General features: G+C 39.8%; 2 protein-coding genes across 2 annotated transcripts; one reads left to right on the forward strand and one right to left on the reverse strand.

The window, feature by feature from the left end:
- Window positions 1–11,599: 11,599 nt before the first annotated feature.
- On the reverse strand, window positions 11,600–13,370 carry LOC114442463 (uncharacterized). The gene is made up of 5 exons (XM_028416031.1): window positions 13,049–13,370; window positions 12,782–12,970; window positions 12,603–12,702; window positions 12,404–12,534; window positions 11,600–12,321 (listed from the first exon to the last, which is right to left on the reverse strand). Exons 1-5 carry the CDS (start codon window positions 13,100–13,102, stop codon window positions 12,034–12,036), a joined length of 762 nt encoding a protein of 253 aa, XP_028271832.1. The 5' UTR covers window positions 13,103–13,370; the 3' UTR covers window positions 11,600–12,033.
- Window positions 13,371–13,630: 260 nt separating this feature from the next.
- polr2g (RNA polymerase II subunit G) lies at window positions 13,631–16,624 on the forward strand. Its single transcript, XM_028416033.1, has 8 exons — window positions 13,631–13,789; window positions 14,037–14,146; window positions 14,380–14,539; window positions 15,301–15,351; window positions 15,433–15,498; window positions 15,928–15,999; window positions 16,156–16,189; window positions 16,345–16,624. Exons 1-8 carry the CDS (start codon window positions 13,778–13,780, stop codon window positions 16,356–16,358), a joined length of 519 nt encoding a protein of 172 aa, XP_028271834.1. The 5' UTR covers window positions 13,631–13,777; the 3' UTR covers window positions 16,359–16,624.
- Window positions 16,625–16,754: the final 130 nt, after the last annotated feature.

A 16,754-nucleotide genomic window follows, 5' to 3' on the forward strand; every position in this document is an offset into this window, starting at 1 on the left:
TGGGCCTCATGTAGACAGTGGTGTACAACGAATTGTTTTTTTTGTATACACATGTTATCATTGGAAATCAGTAGTGTTTTTATTAGTTAGTTATAAATCCAATCATAAATGTGTATATAATGGTGGTCCTGCAGTTACAATGTTTGTATTTAGGTATAATACTGTATGTATTCAGCTGCTTTACCCTTCCAAGCCTTAGTCTGTCTGTAAATGCATCTCTGGTCAGTACTTGAGTCGATGGTGCGCTTGGCAATGGATAGCTGGGTGCTTTACATTACAATATCTACTAATCTAATAATCAGTCAGTTTATAATACAGGGAATCATCCCTGCAGGATTTGAGAAGACTTGGATGGTTAATGAATTTTTTACTGACATTATGAGAGATGTCACTGCATGAGGCCCAATGACACGCTCTACTTTACTTCTCAACTGCTGTTGTCCTGTTTGTACAAATCCATGTGTCTGTACAAGCAGCACCTCTGTGTAGGATTTGCCTTTTGACCTGTGACTAATAAAGTCACATGACATACCATCGTTGTGATGCCAATAGGATAGCTACTAAAATGAGATGTTTCACTGTGAATTTTTCTGTTTTTGTTTTCAATGAACAGAACATTGGATACAACTTTATTGCTCTGACACAAGTGTAGCATATGTTCTCTAACCCTCAGTTTTCTAGTCGAGTCACTTCTCATGTTGTCTTACCTGTTGATTTTGAGATATCTTTAATGTAGCAAAGACAGTTTGGTACAGTGTGTAACAATAATAATAATGAAGTATCCAGTTTATTGTATCAAAACGCACCATGGAGTGGAATAGAGTTTGGTGAACTGTACGATACATCTTTTAACCAAGTGGTCTGACACTACATGTACAAGGTCTTAATGTAAATGTTAGAAACAGGTGAAGTAGTTGCACCAGTTTTTTTTTTTAATTAACTGCTGTAAAAATGCCAGCGTTCACACAGCTATGAAAGATGAGCAGGAATTTGATCTTTGGAGCTGAGAGTGAAGTGACAGACAATGACATCAAGTTTTGCCTCCATATTGCTTAAAAGTACAGCATAGATCTGTAAAAGGCCCGTCAGAAAGATTTGTTTATGTTTTGTCAAAGGAGCCGAGTAACTGAAAGACAGAAAGTTGCAAATGTTTTTACCTCGTAGCCATCTTTTTTTGTTGTAGTTCTAGCCGTTGGTCTCTTTATCTCTGTCATTCTAAGTGTGAGTTTTTGACTCTCTGTGTTAATAAAATACTATTTATTCTCTGTATTAGATGTTTGGCATAGAGGAATTCTTGTTTTAGTCCAGTTCAAACCACCACACAAACCCCTGTGGTAAATAATCTGAAATTAGCGTGTTGTCATAGATTATCTTCGGTTCACAGACTTTTGCGCCAAGTGTATTAAAGTCAATCTACAAGTTAAAAGTTCATTCGGAGTGGGTGGTGCTTTACAAGGATACAAGGATTCGAAGACAACAGCCAAATGTCTTCTGTGCAAAATGTATAGCCATTGTTAACAAGGATAATAGAAGAGGAAATTGGGATTAGAATCTTAAATGACTGAGTGTTAATATCAAAACACTGGCATATTTAATAAACAGTGTCATCATCAGTATCCTCACTCACATCATTAGCCTTTAGTTTTTTGTCAGCAGCTTTAATCACCTTGATACATTTACTATGCCACAACTGTAATAGTCTAGGGTGAGTTTACAAGGCAACAAAAACACAAACAACAAGACAATAAATTGAAAAGTCCTTAACTCACCAGGGTCTTTCTAGGACATGGAGAACAGAATGAATGATTAAAAATTTGTGTGTATCCTTCATTGTGAGTAAATAGCAGTTTTTCTTGGTGTTAGAATCTTGTCTTTGGTCTCAGATAAAGAAAGAGAATAAAAAATTGAATGGGAGTAAAAAATCTGAGTGAATGTGGGGCATGTTTTTCCTTCTGTGATTTAGGAACCATGCTCTGATTTCTTTTTTGTTTGGCCAACAAAGACTTTTTAACAACTTTCAGCCGATTGTTTGATGTTTTGTGGATGAGCTCCAGTCAATACTGGGCCCAAATTTCTGCCAGAATGTGTGTTGCATTTTTTTTTTATTTATCAAAGGAGCTCATTTTTTTCAGTAAGTATAAAGAACCCTGTGACTTAATGGAGACAGGAATCTTTTCAAATAGCATCAACCTTTAACCAAAGCCAGGTGTCACATTTGAAGTCTTATTATTTTAAACCATCTATCATGTGTCCCACTATTTCTCAGAATAGATTTGAATAGAAGTGAAAGTGAAACAGATATACACCCACCACACCAAATAATTAGGGTGTCCATTTGTGAAAAAAAAACACAAATTTAAAGGTACAATTCACCCTAAAATTAGCTAAGAAATAATGAAGTATTTGCTTTGGAGAAGTTCTCTCAGATTTGGTGACCTGTCCAGGGTGTACCCTGCCCCTTATCCATAGATAGCTGTGAAAGCTATCTATGGGTTCAGATGATGGATGGAAGTGATCTCATACTCATAAATTAGAAGTATTTCATTGTGCATACACTGTATTGCATGTGTGTGCATAGGGACTCTAAAGTACCGAGTTATGCCTCCTGCACTGTGTCGTATCCTAATCATTTATTAAAGGTGCGTGGGAATAGAAATGAGTGAAACAGTCCATGACATGGATGAGATGAAAGTGCTGCTGCTCAGAGCAGCACATTGAACGAGTTTCTGTATAAAATTCTGACTCTGGCCATACATATGTGTTTAGACATTGGTCAATAGTTATTATGGTTAAGGTTTGAACCCATTATTTTTTAAATATCTATGAGCAGCTGCAAGAGTTATAAAGCTGTGTCCTAATACAATTACACCATTAAACTGTGATGCCACTTTGAATACAGAGGTAGAACCATCTGTCACTTCTGTTAACTCTTCTGTGATTTACATGACCTACAGGGGCTGTTTGTATGAACTATGCACACTGTGGGTATATAAACAAATCAAACTCATACATAACGTTTTAAACTCCTTTACATTCATTCAGATGAGCAGTGTAAGATTTTCAAATTAACATAAATCAGCACTTGATTTCTGGATGATAATACTGTCTCAAACTGGAATTCAATCAAAAACTGACTATATTAAATGAGTCAATAGGCCATATTATCAGTTTCATGATTTTATTCCTCATCAAAACAAAGTGAAAGGGCAGAGGCAATGGCAGAACCACAAACACAAATGAACCAGTCAATCATCCATCCATCCATTTTCTTAACCCACTGAGGCAGGGTACATCCTTGATAGCTTCACGCCGAAGCTGACCTTTGACCTTCTGGATATGTCAACATTTTGTCCTATAAGACATTTGTGTAGAATCATGTTTTTGACATGTTGTGATACGACCGTAGTGACCTTTGACCTTTTCTAATTCTAATCACTTCATCCTTGAGTCAAAATGAACATTTGTGCCAAATTTGGAGAAAGTCCCTCAAGGCCTTCCTGAGGTATTGATTGTTTTCACAAGCATGGTCAGCAGTGACCTTTGACCTCTGGCCAACAAACTAATCACAAAGTCTGTTTATACTGAATCTGAAGAAACTCCATCACAGAATTCAAAAGGATGAACGGCCTGAACACATCATGCTTCTGCTTCACAGTGGGTGATTACCGCATCATAGATTACACAGATGACAGAAAAAAAGATAATCCACAATTTAACCAGATGAGTGATGTAGTCCGCCTGTCAGCAGTGACAAAGTATACAGCATCTAATAGACTGGAGGCATTTCATATGTTCTAAGCTGAATTTTGGTGAGAATATTTTGTCCGTCACTCACCACATTTTATTTAGAAAAAAACAGCATTCCTCTAAACACAGGTGAGGAAGCAGGAGCACGGGATTCATGTCATTTGTCATGTCACTTTTTATCATCATATTACATCATCATATTAGACAATACATTATAAAAATGGATCTTGGTGAAGCAATCCATTAGAACAGATGTGTGTACCCCGATCTCATCAACACCACCTGGTAAACACAGCAACCCCCCCTCGTGAGAAAGAACAGCTGAGCTGCTGCTAATCGTGAAAGACTCAGCCAGACCTACACAATCTAGAAGCTTCTGAGATGACAACATGTAAACAAGCGCCTGTCATTGTTGTTGTTTTTTAGTAGCATGTGTGGATGTGAATATGTTAAAGACACAGGACTTCTGGCCACAACTACGGGACTCACACATAAACCATGCTTGTGCACTATTAACTTATACACATTCACACACACACTGTGCACTGCGGGGGCTTGAGTGAGGCCAGATTGCATGTTCACAGAGTGTCAGACTGCTGAGCTCAGCATGCAACTGATGTATACTTCATAGGGAATCAAAAAGTTATGAAGCAAAACATTTTCCTTTTTTTTCTGGGAGCACAGATTAAAATCTAAGCTGTGATGAGTTAATAATGCAACTACAGTAGCTGAAAAACTGTAGGTAAATTATTTTGACACCCAAACCATAAACAAGTTGAGGAAGGTGGAGGGGAAAAGTGAGGAAAAGTAATGAAATCCATAAAAAAGTTATAGGGATGAAGCTCAACCTTATTACCATCCAATATGGCCACGACCTCTGCCTGCCAACTTGCTGGCCCAGCATTATTATTTAAAAGAAAAATGAAGCTCTCGCTGTGTGTTTCTGTGTGTGGCAGCCGGGTTAGGATTGTGCGTGCTTACAGTTGTTGGGTAGGATTTGGCAGCCAAATGTTATTGCTTCCTCAACACACATCAAGCTTCTAAGCAGTGATACTGGACATGACCAGAGGCCATTACCGCCTCTCTCTTGCTCTCTCCTCACGTTTCCTCATTCCAGCCCCAATCAATCCACCACTCCCACAATCCCCCCTTGGGGGTGGAGGCAAGACACAACCCTGCTGGATACTGCTGCCACACCAGATGATTGTCTTTCCTTGCTCTGTGTGTTGCCAGGCCACCTGTCAGGGCCGGAAGTCCAAGTATTTTCAGTCCAGATGGAACATTGGTTGGATGAGTTAGCTCACTTCGGTTCACTTTTTGAATAACTGGGATGGGACTAAAACACTAAAACATTAAAGGAAATCAATGACAATTTCTGCAAACATTTATGGATGAATTGCAATGTGACAGTTGTCCTCATCATCACAGTTTTAGGTATGTGATGCACTTCAGTTAAACTACCGGTATCAATGGAAAATTCATGTGATGAAATATAAGAAAGCTGTCAAACAGATTGAAAAAATTAACATCGCTTATAAACATTAAAAACATTACAATAATTTTGTGTACAGTCTCTTGTTCTCAGGAGAAATGGACATGAATTCAGAAATATTTACAAAGAAAGAGCCAAAAATATTTGGGAACCACAGGCTGTGGTTATTATTCTGCTCCAAGTTCTACCACAAGCTTGTGTTAGCTACATTAAAAGGGATAATTATCTCTGACACTGAAACTCTGGAACATCGGGACCACATTTCATGCTATGGACACCCCAGATTTGAAAATGAAATTAAACTTAAGATAAACTTAGCATAATTCATTTCATTTGTGACATACCGTGTGTGTAATGCATCTCTGTACAAATGTGTGATATAGAGCTACAGCTGTAGGTCTGCTTTGATATGCTTAATATTTATTTAACATATCCTTCCATCCATTGTTCTCTTCCTGATTCAGAGTCAGGCCACAGGGTCAGCAGCCTAAGGAAGAACAGGCCTCCCTCTCCCTGGTCACCTCCTCCAGCTCCTCTGGGGGGTGATACAGAGGTGTTTCCAGATCAGACAAACGTTAAAAACCCTCCAGTGTGTCCCGGGTCTGCCTCAAGGCCTCCTTCCTCGATAAAGATTAACTTTATTAATCCCATCAATTGGACATGCCTGGAAGACTTCACCAGGTGAGAAGCCCGTGTGGCATCCTAAACAGATGCCCGACCCACCCCAGCTGGCTCTCCTGGATGATTGAGCTCCTGTCACCATACTTGCTGCTTCTTGCTCGCTTTTAAAGGATGTGCCCCTGTCACCTGATACAGCCTCAGAGTGTTTGTTCTGTAGCCTGCTGTTTTAATGTTTCTGTGTCTGTTCTTGGGCATTGTCGTCTCACAGCAAGAGGGTTCCCGGTTCGATTCTGACTGGGGCCTTTCTGTGTGGAGTTTGCAAGGGTTTTTTCCGGGTACTCTGGCTTCTTCCCACATTCTAAAGACGTGCTAGGTTAATTGGTGACCCTAAATTGCCCGTTGATGTGAGTGTGAATGGTTGTCTGTATGTGTGTTGCCCTGCGATGGACTGGTGACCTGTCCAGGGTGTACCCTGCCTCTCACCCAAAGCTAGCTGGGATAGGCTCCAGCCCCCCGTGACCCTGCAGTGCAGGACAAAGTGGGTTAATAGAAGATGGAGGGATGGTGTCTGTTCTTGTGTCTCATATTTTATCCTTTTTTAAATGTATTTAAATGTATCCCTGCACTGTTTTCTTTCTTTTTTTCTGTGACTTTGATGTGCTATTTGTTTACATTCATTAAGGCATAATTTAATTTATTCTGTCATGACACTTTCATTACTATAATAAGCTGTGATTCATTTTAGTGGGTGGAAAAAAAGGGACAGCCTGAATGCTAATGTGTTACGTTGCCAAATTGAGAGAGCAGGACTGGCATTGGCTGGGCAGGGATTCCTGTTATTCATCAGTCTCCTCTCACTTTCCTTTGGGTTTCCCTGACAGAGCAGAAGTCTGGAAAACACAGCGCTGTCTGCACTTAAATACCAAAACATGAGGTTTATGGCAATTAAGCATTCATGTCACTCAAGTACAAATCAACACAGTGCTTGTAAATACAGAGTATGCCAAGTAAGGGTGTTGGCGAGTTGTAAGGACACACACAGAGAGGAAGCAGACCTCTGCAACAGTTTATTCAAAGTATTACAAACTAGATCCAACCGTAATCTGAAGTGAAAACAGACAGAAGACAAAGCAGACTGAAGCCTTTGATCTTTAAGCTGGGAAGGATGCCAAAACACATCACAGTGATTAAACAATCTTCCATCTAATATTGAAGCCATTAGTTCCAGTGTGCTTAGGAGCTCAGAGGACAGGCTGCAGGTCACACTTTTGATGGTTGCACTCCTCTAACTGACAAGTGAGCAAATAGAAAGCAAACATTCATGATGCTGCACAAATACCAACTAGAAAACAGGCAAGGTTACACCGACATGAACAGGAATCTGTCTTTTTCATCAGTAAACATGAGGTGATAATCCGCAAGCACTAAGTAATCTGAGTGAATGTGCATTTGGATTATCAGTCTGGAACGATCTAATCTGAAACGGTTTGCTGTTTGACTGAGTGATCATGAAAGAGCTTCAGACATGAGCAGCTGCAATGTATCACAGTTCGCTAAAAACACCATTTCTGACCAGAAATTTTAACCATGCATATCGTACAGCCTTGCAATGTGATGGTTGATAATCACCAAAAAAATCACCAAAAAAAATCAAGAATCTTTATTGTCATTATGTAAGGCACAATGAATGTTTTGTTCAGCAGACACATGGAATGAAAAGGGCACACTTAAAATACATCTGAGTAAATTGTACAAAATGCAGGGTATTAATGTCCTAACGTGAAGCGCAGTGGGAGTGTCTGTCAGCAGGGGTTTAGGGTTAGCAGGGGTGTGGGGTGTGTGAGGAGATGGGGTAATGGACTTCACAGCTCTGGGGAAGAAGCTGTGTCTGAGTCTGTTGGTGTGGGTTCTGACGTTCCTGCACCTCTTTCCAGAGAGAAGAGGCACAAACAGTTTGTGCCCCTGGGTGGGTGGTGTCTGCAGTTATACGCTATAGAGTTCAAGTGTGGGAGAGGACTCCCTGCAATCCCCTGTACTGTTTTCACTACCCGGGTTAAAAGTCCTTCCTGTCCTGTGCAGTGCAGCTCCTGTACTGATGCTCTCTGTTGTGGCTCTGTAGATGTTTGTCAGAAGCTGAGGGGACAGTCCAGTCCTTTTGAGCTTCCTGAGGGAGAAGAGCTTTTGTTAAACCTTCTTCACCAGGTTGGACGTGTGCAGGGACCAAGACAGGTCAGATGTAATGTAGATGCCCAGGAACTTGATGCTCCACTTCCTCACCATGAATGAGGAGAGGGGTCCATCCTCCTGGATCTCCTGAAGTCCACAATGACCTCCCTGGTCATGCTGGTGTTCAGGACAAGGTTGTTGTCTGAACACCATCCTGGATCTCCTCTCTGTAGTGGGTCTCATCATTGTCCGATCTGAGACCCACTACGGTGGCATCATCTGCAAACTTCTCAATCATGTTTGTGGAGTGAGCAGCAGAACGGTCATGTGTGAATCAATTGATTGAATAGATCCCCAGTGTGCTTATGCTGAGCAGAAATGGAGAGCAAGCCGAGTCAAGAGACAGGTTGCTGACTGCACTTGATCACCACAGGTGTCACTTTTTAGGTCTTATAACCTCCACTCGTATTTTTTCACCTGTTCCTGTTCTCTGTTGGCTGCTATTTAGAGTTCCCTTTAAATGCTGCCATATTTTCATCCGTGAGTCAGTGACTTTTATCATTATGATGTATTCTGTGCAGCTGTGACAGGTCTACCAGCGTCTAGATGTGAAACCTGACTTTTCTGTGCCTAACTTTTTTTCAACTGCGACCTTGTCAATATTTAAATTGTCATCAGTCCTTGGTGGCACAGACCCAAGCCTGGTGTATATAGGCTTTTATTTGCCTGTACAGAATATTTATAATGTTTAAATACATCTTTGCCATGCCACATGTAGTTTCACCATAAGCTGGTGCACTATTTTTAAAGATGTGTGTTTTTGTTTGGTTTGGTTTTGTTTTGGTTTTAACTTGCCCTCTTTCTGTTTAGCAGCTGTGTAATGGGGATGCATGCGCCTGCAGGGATTAGACAAGTTGCTGTTACACGTGAAATTCCATTTAAAAAAAAAAAAGATTTTAAAAAATGACCCCAGCTGCAAAGCTCACAGAGCAGCTTCATTCGATGCGGATACACACACAGTGCATATGGAGACTTGCACACATACGTGCTCACACATATTCTTAATAGCAACTGACACATTCTTAACAAGCACGATAATAGTCCCGTCCTTCTGTCTTTCCATTTGCCAATGTCCCATATGTGCTTGCTTGCCCGCCTGCATTCTCTTCAATGAGTCACACAGTGTGAGTGCATTCTCTGTGTGGAAATAGAACATCCGAGTCAAAGGAAAAGCCCCCTCTGAAAACACTCAATCTGATATAATCCGTTTGTAAGAGTTACAGAATTTTCTGTTTTTTAGAATCAAGTCTAATGGATAAAATGAACCGTGAAATTAGTTGGAAGCAGTTGTGTCCTTTGTGCTGAGCCATAAAGCAAAGCTCTCCCTACCCTCACCTCTGACTCTTACCTGCGTAACGACTGAAATAATAACACATGAAGCAGCCATGCTTATACTTTGATAGTGAGGGAGCCTCTCCTGAAATCCAAGAGAGACTCAAAGTAAACCTGTGGCATTTCCATCAAGGAGTGGCATCAGCTGAAGTAGTTGTGGTACCTGATGAAGTTGCCTCAGATCCCACAGCTAAGGATCCTCAACAAGCAGCTGGTATAAAAGATCAGGCCTGGTGACTTCTGCTGTTTGGAGAATGAATGAATAAAGATTGTGCTAGCATATTGTTAGCTTTTTGCATTAAAAACACAACATCCACTGGTCAAATTATTGCTGGCTGTCACTGCAGGTGAAATTATGACTGGGATTCTTCTCATCATCTCATCTGATTCCTCCTCTCCACATTCACAGCTTCAGCAGTCCTTGTCTTCTGCCCTTATGTCCTTAGATGTGACACAGTTTCATACTAGTTTGGTGTTTAAGGCTTCAACCAAAGTGCATAGAACAAGAAAAAGAAGGAAGAACTGAACATACATTTGGGGCAAAAAAAACCTGTTAAAATATTTATCTCAACTAATTTGTCCTACTTTAGATTTTGAGCCTCCTTCTTCTCTTTCTCTGCTGTGAAAGTGTTGTCTGACTATATTTAAGTTTTTTTCCCCTAACTACCCTTCTTTTTCTCCTTAAATTTAAGTGTGTAGACTGCAATGGTGAAAGCTCTGGAGTTTGTGCTTAGAAAGATTAAATGTGCAAATTAAACCTCTACTCCATTTCTCTGCTCTCTGTTCTGAGTGTGTATCATCTCCATTCAGAGAATAAGGACAGTTACAGTTTGCAAGTGAATATAAAAATGTATTGATTTTTCCCTTGATGAAAAGACTGTAAGAATAGAAGTTAATGTCTCCAACTAAAAGTTTTTTTTATCTTCTTTATGTCATAAATCTCCAACACAAGGTTTCAGATGTGCATTTTATTCATCCCAATCTATTCAACATGAGCGATGCACAGCAGCTGCAGGGCCATAACTTAGTCTTGTCTGGAGCCTGTTGTCTCTTTTTAATATTGATAGGAGGCATGGGGGTCATGAGGGTTGCTGCTTAATGAGGACCTGTGATAGTACATGAGCAGTTTCACGGACATATGACCCTTTATTAAGGCAACAAGAACAGGACAGGCACAGGGAGAGCAGCGCCTATGACCTTCACTCACATCAATGGATTCTTTCACACAGTTTAACAAAGTGTCTCATGCTCCGTGAGAGGAACTGAATTCATCTGATGAGTCCCAGTACACGGCAGCAGGTACTTAATTTTAATGACTTTCAGACTCTGAATGACTTTCAGATTGTTATAATAACAGGACCACATTTGTGATTCTCTACAGGGATACAGTATCAGCTAGTCGCTGCAGCTCTGTTAGGACGTCTCCTGAAAGTTCATGTGAGTTTACAGCGGTTTTAAGAAGCTGTTCATCAGTCACACAGGAACACCAAAGCAAATCTTCCGGTGATGCCTGGAGACATGTTTGACTTCAGATTCCAGTAAGAAAGTAAACGTGGAGAGGCAGTGGTGTATCACATTACTAGTACAACCAACTGTATAAAGTTAAAGCTTTAGAAATCATGACGTGTGACCCTAATTTTTCTCTGTGTGGTTATGTTGCTCTCTTTTGTGTAGAACTTTACAGAGTTCATGATCACTGAAACCTGTTTTTGTTACACACTCATTGTTAGTTAGTCTGGTGGTCACACCCACTACATAAATAAGAAACTATAACCCCAATGCTTCTACAACTTTTAAGTTATTCTTTTTCAAACAGCCAATCACTGTCCGAATGACAGACACTGCAAGTTTTCACTTTCCCTGTCCCAAAGACCAGATGGTTTCAAGTGTAATCTGTACATGATTGTGGTGCCATCTGGTGATTATACATGGTATTTCATTATGATGTAAATTCTACAATTGATGGATGGATTTATTAAAAATATATTTTTACCAGTTTTATGTCAAGTGTTAAATATTACATGATGTGAATAATGTATGGCCACTTTCTAACTAGTAACTAAATGAAGTGAAATGCTTTCTTAGTTTAAGGTTCAATAGTTTTTGATGCAAGCTCTGTGTAAAAACTAATTCAACCTAACTGTACTGAGCAGAGTCAAAAGATCAACCTGGAGTTCAAAATATCAAGGTAAACAAACATAACAATGACTTTTAATCACAAATGATTTAAATTAAGCCACCAACAAATCTGACATTCCCCCAATCATCACACATACACATGTGTAGGTACACATCTCACAAACCCAGATTGTCTCTTTTATGATTATTAAAAATCTAACAGTTCTTAAAGGATAGAGTTAGCGAAAAGGCTTGACTTAAAAGGCTGCAATGTAATCCTAATCCTGTTTATGAAAGCTTGTAATTTAGTGTAAATTCAAAAATTTTAGCTCAACATACTGAACTAACATTCAAAATAAAGTAACTTTAATCACAGATAACATCTAAATATTCACATGAAAAAGGGAGGCATTTTTTGCTGCAAGGTGAACATACATGTCAGCATCAGATGTGACCTTTGACCCAAGACACAACTTCATTTTCACACAACTTCATTTTCACTTTCCATGTCCCGCCTTGTCCTTGCTCTTGTCCCGTGGCATACGCCCCATATTAAAAAATTCCAAGTTAGGCCTCATGTCAGTGAGGTGGGCGAGTCGATTGGACATGGCGAAGAAGGCAGCAATGGCAGCAATGTCCCAGGCATCCTCACGATCAAAGCCAACCTCCTCCAAAGCCTCGAAGTGCTGCTCTGTGATGGTGTCGCAGCGACACACTGCCATCGCAAAGTCCAGCATGGCGTGCTCCCGAGGGGGCAGCTCTGCGTTTTTATAGTTAACAATTACCTGCATAGGCGGGCACAGGGTAAATATGTCAAGGAAACAAGTAAAGCAGAGCCAAGTAGTGAGCGTCTATTAAAAACTATACCTGATCAGAAAGAGTGGGTTTCTTTGAGTAGATGCGGTGCAGTGCACTGTGGGACACCACACAGTAAAGACACTTGTTGTGGATACTGGTAGCGACTACAATCAGCTCACGATCTGCCTTGGTTAATTTGCCTGGAAGACAACAAGTAATAAATTCTACAAGACTCACAGAACATAACACAACAGAGAAATCCACTCACCTGTTTCTTTGTTCATGAGTTCATTGTAGTATGCAAAGAAGGCTCTGAACTCTGCTGGTCTATGAGACAGAACTTTAAAGACATTTGGCAGAAAGCCTCCCTGTAAAGAAAATTTCAGATTATCATGACAACGTCACTGCACCGCAGGGCTGAATGGCCCAAAACACAATTCTTTTAACCTTTGACTCCACTTCCTCCATAAGCTCCACTATATCATATGGTAAGTCTTTCCTGTATGGAACTGGATAGCGGCTGATTTTCTCAGGAGGAGGGTCGCTGTCACTGGAGGAATGTCTGGCTCCTGCCATTACCGCCGCCGCCGCCGCCCTCCCCTGAAACAAGTAGCCTGACCGGGGACAGAGTGTCGTCTGCGCGGAGGACAGTAGACCATGAACCATCGGTAAACCTGACAAAAACCATACTGTAGAACGTTTTCGACAACTTACAAGCACTGTAAACGCTGGAGGACAAAGCAGCTTCGAGACGAGTTTACTCGCCATGTCAGTGGCTAAGAAGTAGGCTGGTTTGAGATTAATTTTAGCTTAACTCGGATAGTTTCCAATCTTCCCAGAATGCTTAAAGAATTCAGGTAAATCCTTGTTGTTACTAGTAACTATACTGTTACTAGTATCTCTCACACGTGGCGGGTTAATTTAAGCCCATATCGTTAATATAGCATACTAATCGTGCTAATGTTTACAATATTTCCTTTCGTACTACCGTGTTTTGCTTCGTAAATGTCAGACGTGAACAGTTCTGTTAAACCATCCAATCAAAGAGCAGCATTGACTGACGCCTTCAGCGACCACGCCCCCTAAGCGCTATTCCTCCTCACCGCCAGGGGTCAGGCTGTGCGCGGACACACAAGCGTTACTGTGGTATATAATACTGCAATTTAGCACAACAAATGTGTCATTTTAGTTTGAGATCACATAAACTACCAATAATCAATAGATGTACCGCTTACATATCAGAATGATGCATGTATAAAAAAACAAGCAAAAACAAAACACAGCGCACCCAAAGTACTTATCGAACCTTGACCCGGAAGTGACTTTGTTTTGAGCGAATGAGCTACGGGGTTTACGGTTTTCATTCAATGTGTGAGAGGCACATCCGATAATACATCAAAACAGGAATATTAACACAGAAGGCATCAAACAATACGTCAGAAAATGTTTTACCATGTAAGTATTTGTATTACCCTACGAGTCGGCTGATAAGAACGTATGGATGATTTGTTTACCCGCGTTTAGCTAGCTAACATAGCTTTGCAAAACTTTTCTTTATCCCGATTGTACGGGTTAGCATTGCTTCATATTCATGCAGAATTGTAGATGCTGGCGGTGGTTTTATATTGATAATAATAACCAGCAAAATGCTTCAGAAAAGATATTACCACAGATATGACCGACGCATCATTTGTGTTCACAGATTTCTTTGGAACATGAAATCTTATTGCATCCCAGATATTTTGGTCCTAACCTTCTCAACACCGTGAAGCAGAAGCTTTTCACCGAAGTGGAGGGTACATGTACTGGCAAGTGAGTAACTCAGTGTACATAACACCATGCTACTTGTGTTTGTTTCAAGCTTGTTTAGTCAAAGGGTGCGGAAGTTGTATGGAGGTCCGTGAATGAAGCGTAAATTATGAGTTGAAAAATTGATATCATGATATTATTAACTCGCATAATAAATGTATAATGTTTAATTTTATTTTAAGCTAAAGCTTTAACATGTACACTTTTTTGTTTATTTTTGTTGTTTGTTTTTTTAGGTATGGTTTTGTCATCGCAGTCACCACAATTGACAACATTGGGGCTGGTGTAATTCAGCCAGGCAGAGGTTTTGTCCTCTATCCAGTCAAGTACAAAGCCATTGTGTTCCGCCCATTTAAAGGAGAAGTGGTGGATGCTGTGGTCACCCAGGTTAACAAGGTGAGGTGCAGCCTCTTTATGTGATGAGCACAAACTAATTCCTTTTGTGGTCTTGTTGGCAACACATTTTGGCCCTCCATTGCTTGATAACTATTTCAGAATATATACTGCTAATTACAATATTTTGACCATTAATTGTAATAGCCAAAACACATGTATACTCAATTCTTAAAGCACAGTTAGAGACAAAATTATTAGAAAATAGAATAGAATAGAATAGAAATACTTTGTTATTTCCAAGCTGGGAACTTTCGCTATTACAGCAGCAATATACAGTCACTCAGCATACCAAAACATATACTGGTAAATGTCATTCTTTTTAAAATGTTTCTGAAATTGTGCTTATTAGAGCAAAAAACTCTTATTATTTAATTTCCAAACATACTAGTTTTTTTAGGAAGCTTACATAATTGTATACTTAAGTCTGGCTTGGAGATGGAATGTTTCTTGTTCTGCAACCTCACAGTCCATTTCTGTGTAGGACTAAATTCCAGGCTAAGTCATTCACTAGTGTCTTGTCAGTTGTTCCTTTGTCACATCACTAGTTTTCTTTCCAGAGCCTTATAGTTTTTTTTCCTGTTTCTTACCTCTGCCAGTCTTGTTCTACATTGTTTGACTATCTTGAACCTCTTACACCAAGGATGACATTTTCATGAAGGGTCTCTAGTTGTGACTTTGAATTTTAGTTACATTTCTATACTACTGGTGAAAAAGACTGTAGGAGTTTTTATGCTGATTTTTTTTTTCCATTTCCTCTACAGGTTGGATTGTTCACAGAAATTGGTCCAATGTCTTGCTTTATCTCTCGTCATGTGAGTTGGTCTATGCACACTAAATTACTGAATTACTGCATATTTTGTATACGTTTATATTCACTTTTTTTTTTTTTGCAGTCCATCCCCTCAGAAATGGAGTTTGACCCAAATTCTAACCCACCTTGTTATAAGACAGTTGATGAGGTACCATTGATGTTTTATTCCTTTTTCTGTTGTCTTTGGAAAAAAAATCACAAGTTTAGCATTGTGAGTAGGTTAAAGTGCATGTTCTTGTGCCTGTGTGGGTTTTCACTGGGTACTGCTCACACATTCTAAAGACATGCTTTTTAGATCAATTGGTCACTCTAAAATTGCCCGTAGGTGTGAGTGTGAATGGTTGTTTGTCTGTGGATGTTGCCCTGTGATGGACTGGTGACCTGTCCAGGGTGTACCCCGCCTCTCACCTGTAGCTAGCTGGGATAGGCTCCAGCCTCCCGTGACCCTGCAGTGCAGGACAAAACGGTTTGGATGGATGGAGTAGGTTAAAGTAGTGTCTGTGATTTGTCTGTAACAACTTCCAGTCATGTTATTGGTGCTCAGTCATTTATTTTTAAATGTTTTCTTACTGTAAAGGACATTGTAATCCAGCAAGATGATGAGATCCGACTGAAGATTGTGGGGACAAGAGTGGACAAGAATGACATTGTAAGTATTTTGCATCTTTTTTTTTAATATTAAGGACCTAGATAGCAAGTGTCAAAAAATACCAACAAATGTTTTATTACCATATCACAAATATTATATATATAAACAAAATCCTGTACAGTAAGTTTAAAAATAAGCGTTCTCTTTGTTTTTCAGTTTGCCATTGGCTCTCTCATGGATGATTATCTGGGTGAGTATTAGACCTCTGAACATGCAGGTGGTAGATTTGCTAGTTACAAGGGGGAGAATACATAAAGTAAAGAAAATGTTGTAGTTAATTATGGTACTGTCTACTGAACTGTTAAATTTTCTGTTTGGTGATTGATTGTTGAACTTTTTTTTCAGGACTTGTGAGCTGATTTGCCTCAGAGCAGCACATTCCACAGGGGACATTTTATGTCTTCTGGAGAAGTATATTTTTTTTCTACACTGATGTTTTGGTGACAGGTGGCCATACCTCCAAGCTGCAGTCAGTCAGGATATGACGATGCTTCCTAAAATTATGGAAAATAAAATTAGCCACATAAGTAATGTAGTTTCTGTAAGGTAGAATTAATAATTTCCACATATTGATTTGTTTGTTTTTTTGTATGTGAACTGTAATAAAATATTTTATTGCTTCTTACATCTTTGCGTTCTTGTCTGAACAACGAGCATTGATCTACTGCATGTGAATGACGTGTGTATTGCATCTGTATAAGTCGGATCAGATGTTTTTAAACGTGTAAGGACATCTTCAGATTGGGAAGGAGCCG

Source organism: Parambassis ranga, chromosome 10 (assembly GCF_900634625.1).
Source record: "Parambassis ranga chromosome 10, fParRan2.1, whole genome shotgun sequence".
Classification (NCBI taxonomy): domain Eukaryota; kingdom Metazoa; phylum Chordata; class Actinopteri; family Ambassidae; genus Parambassis; species Parambassis ranga.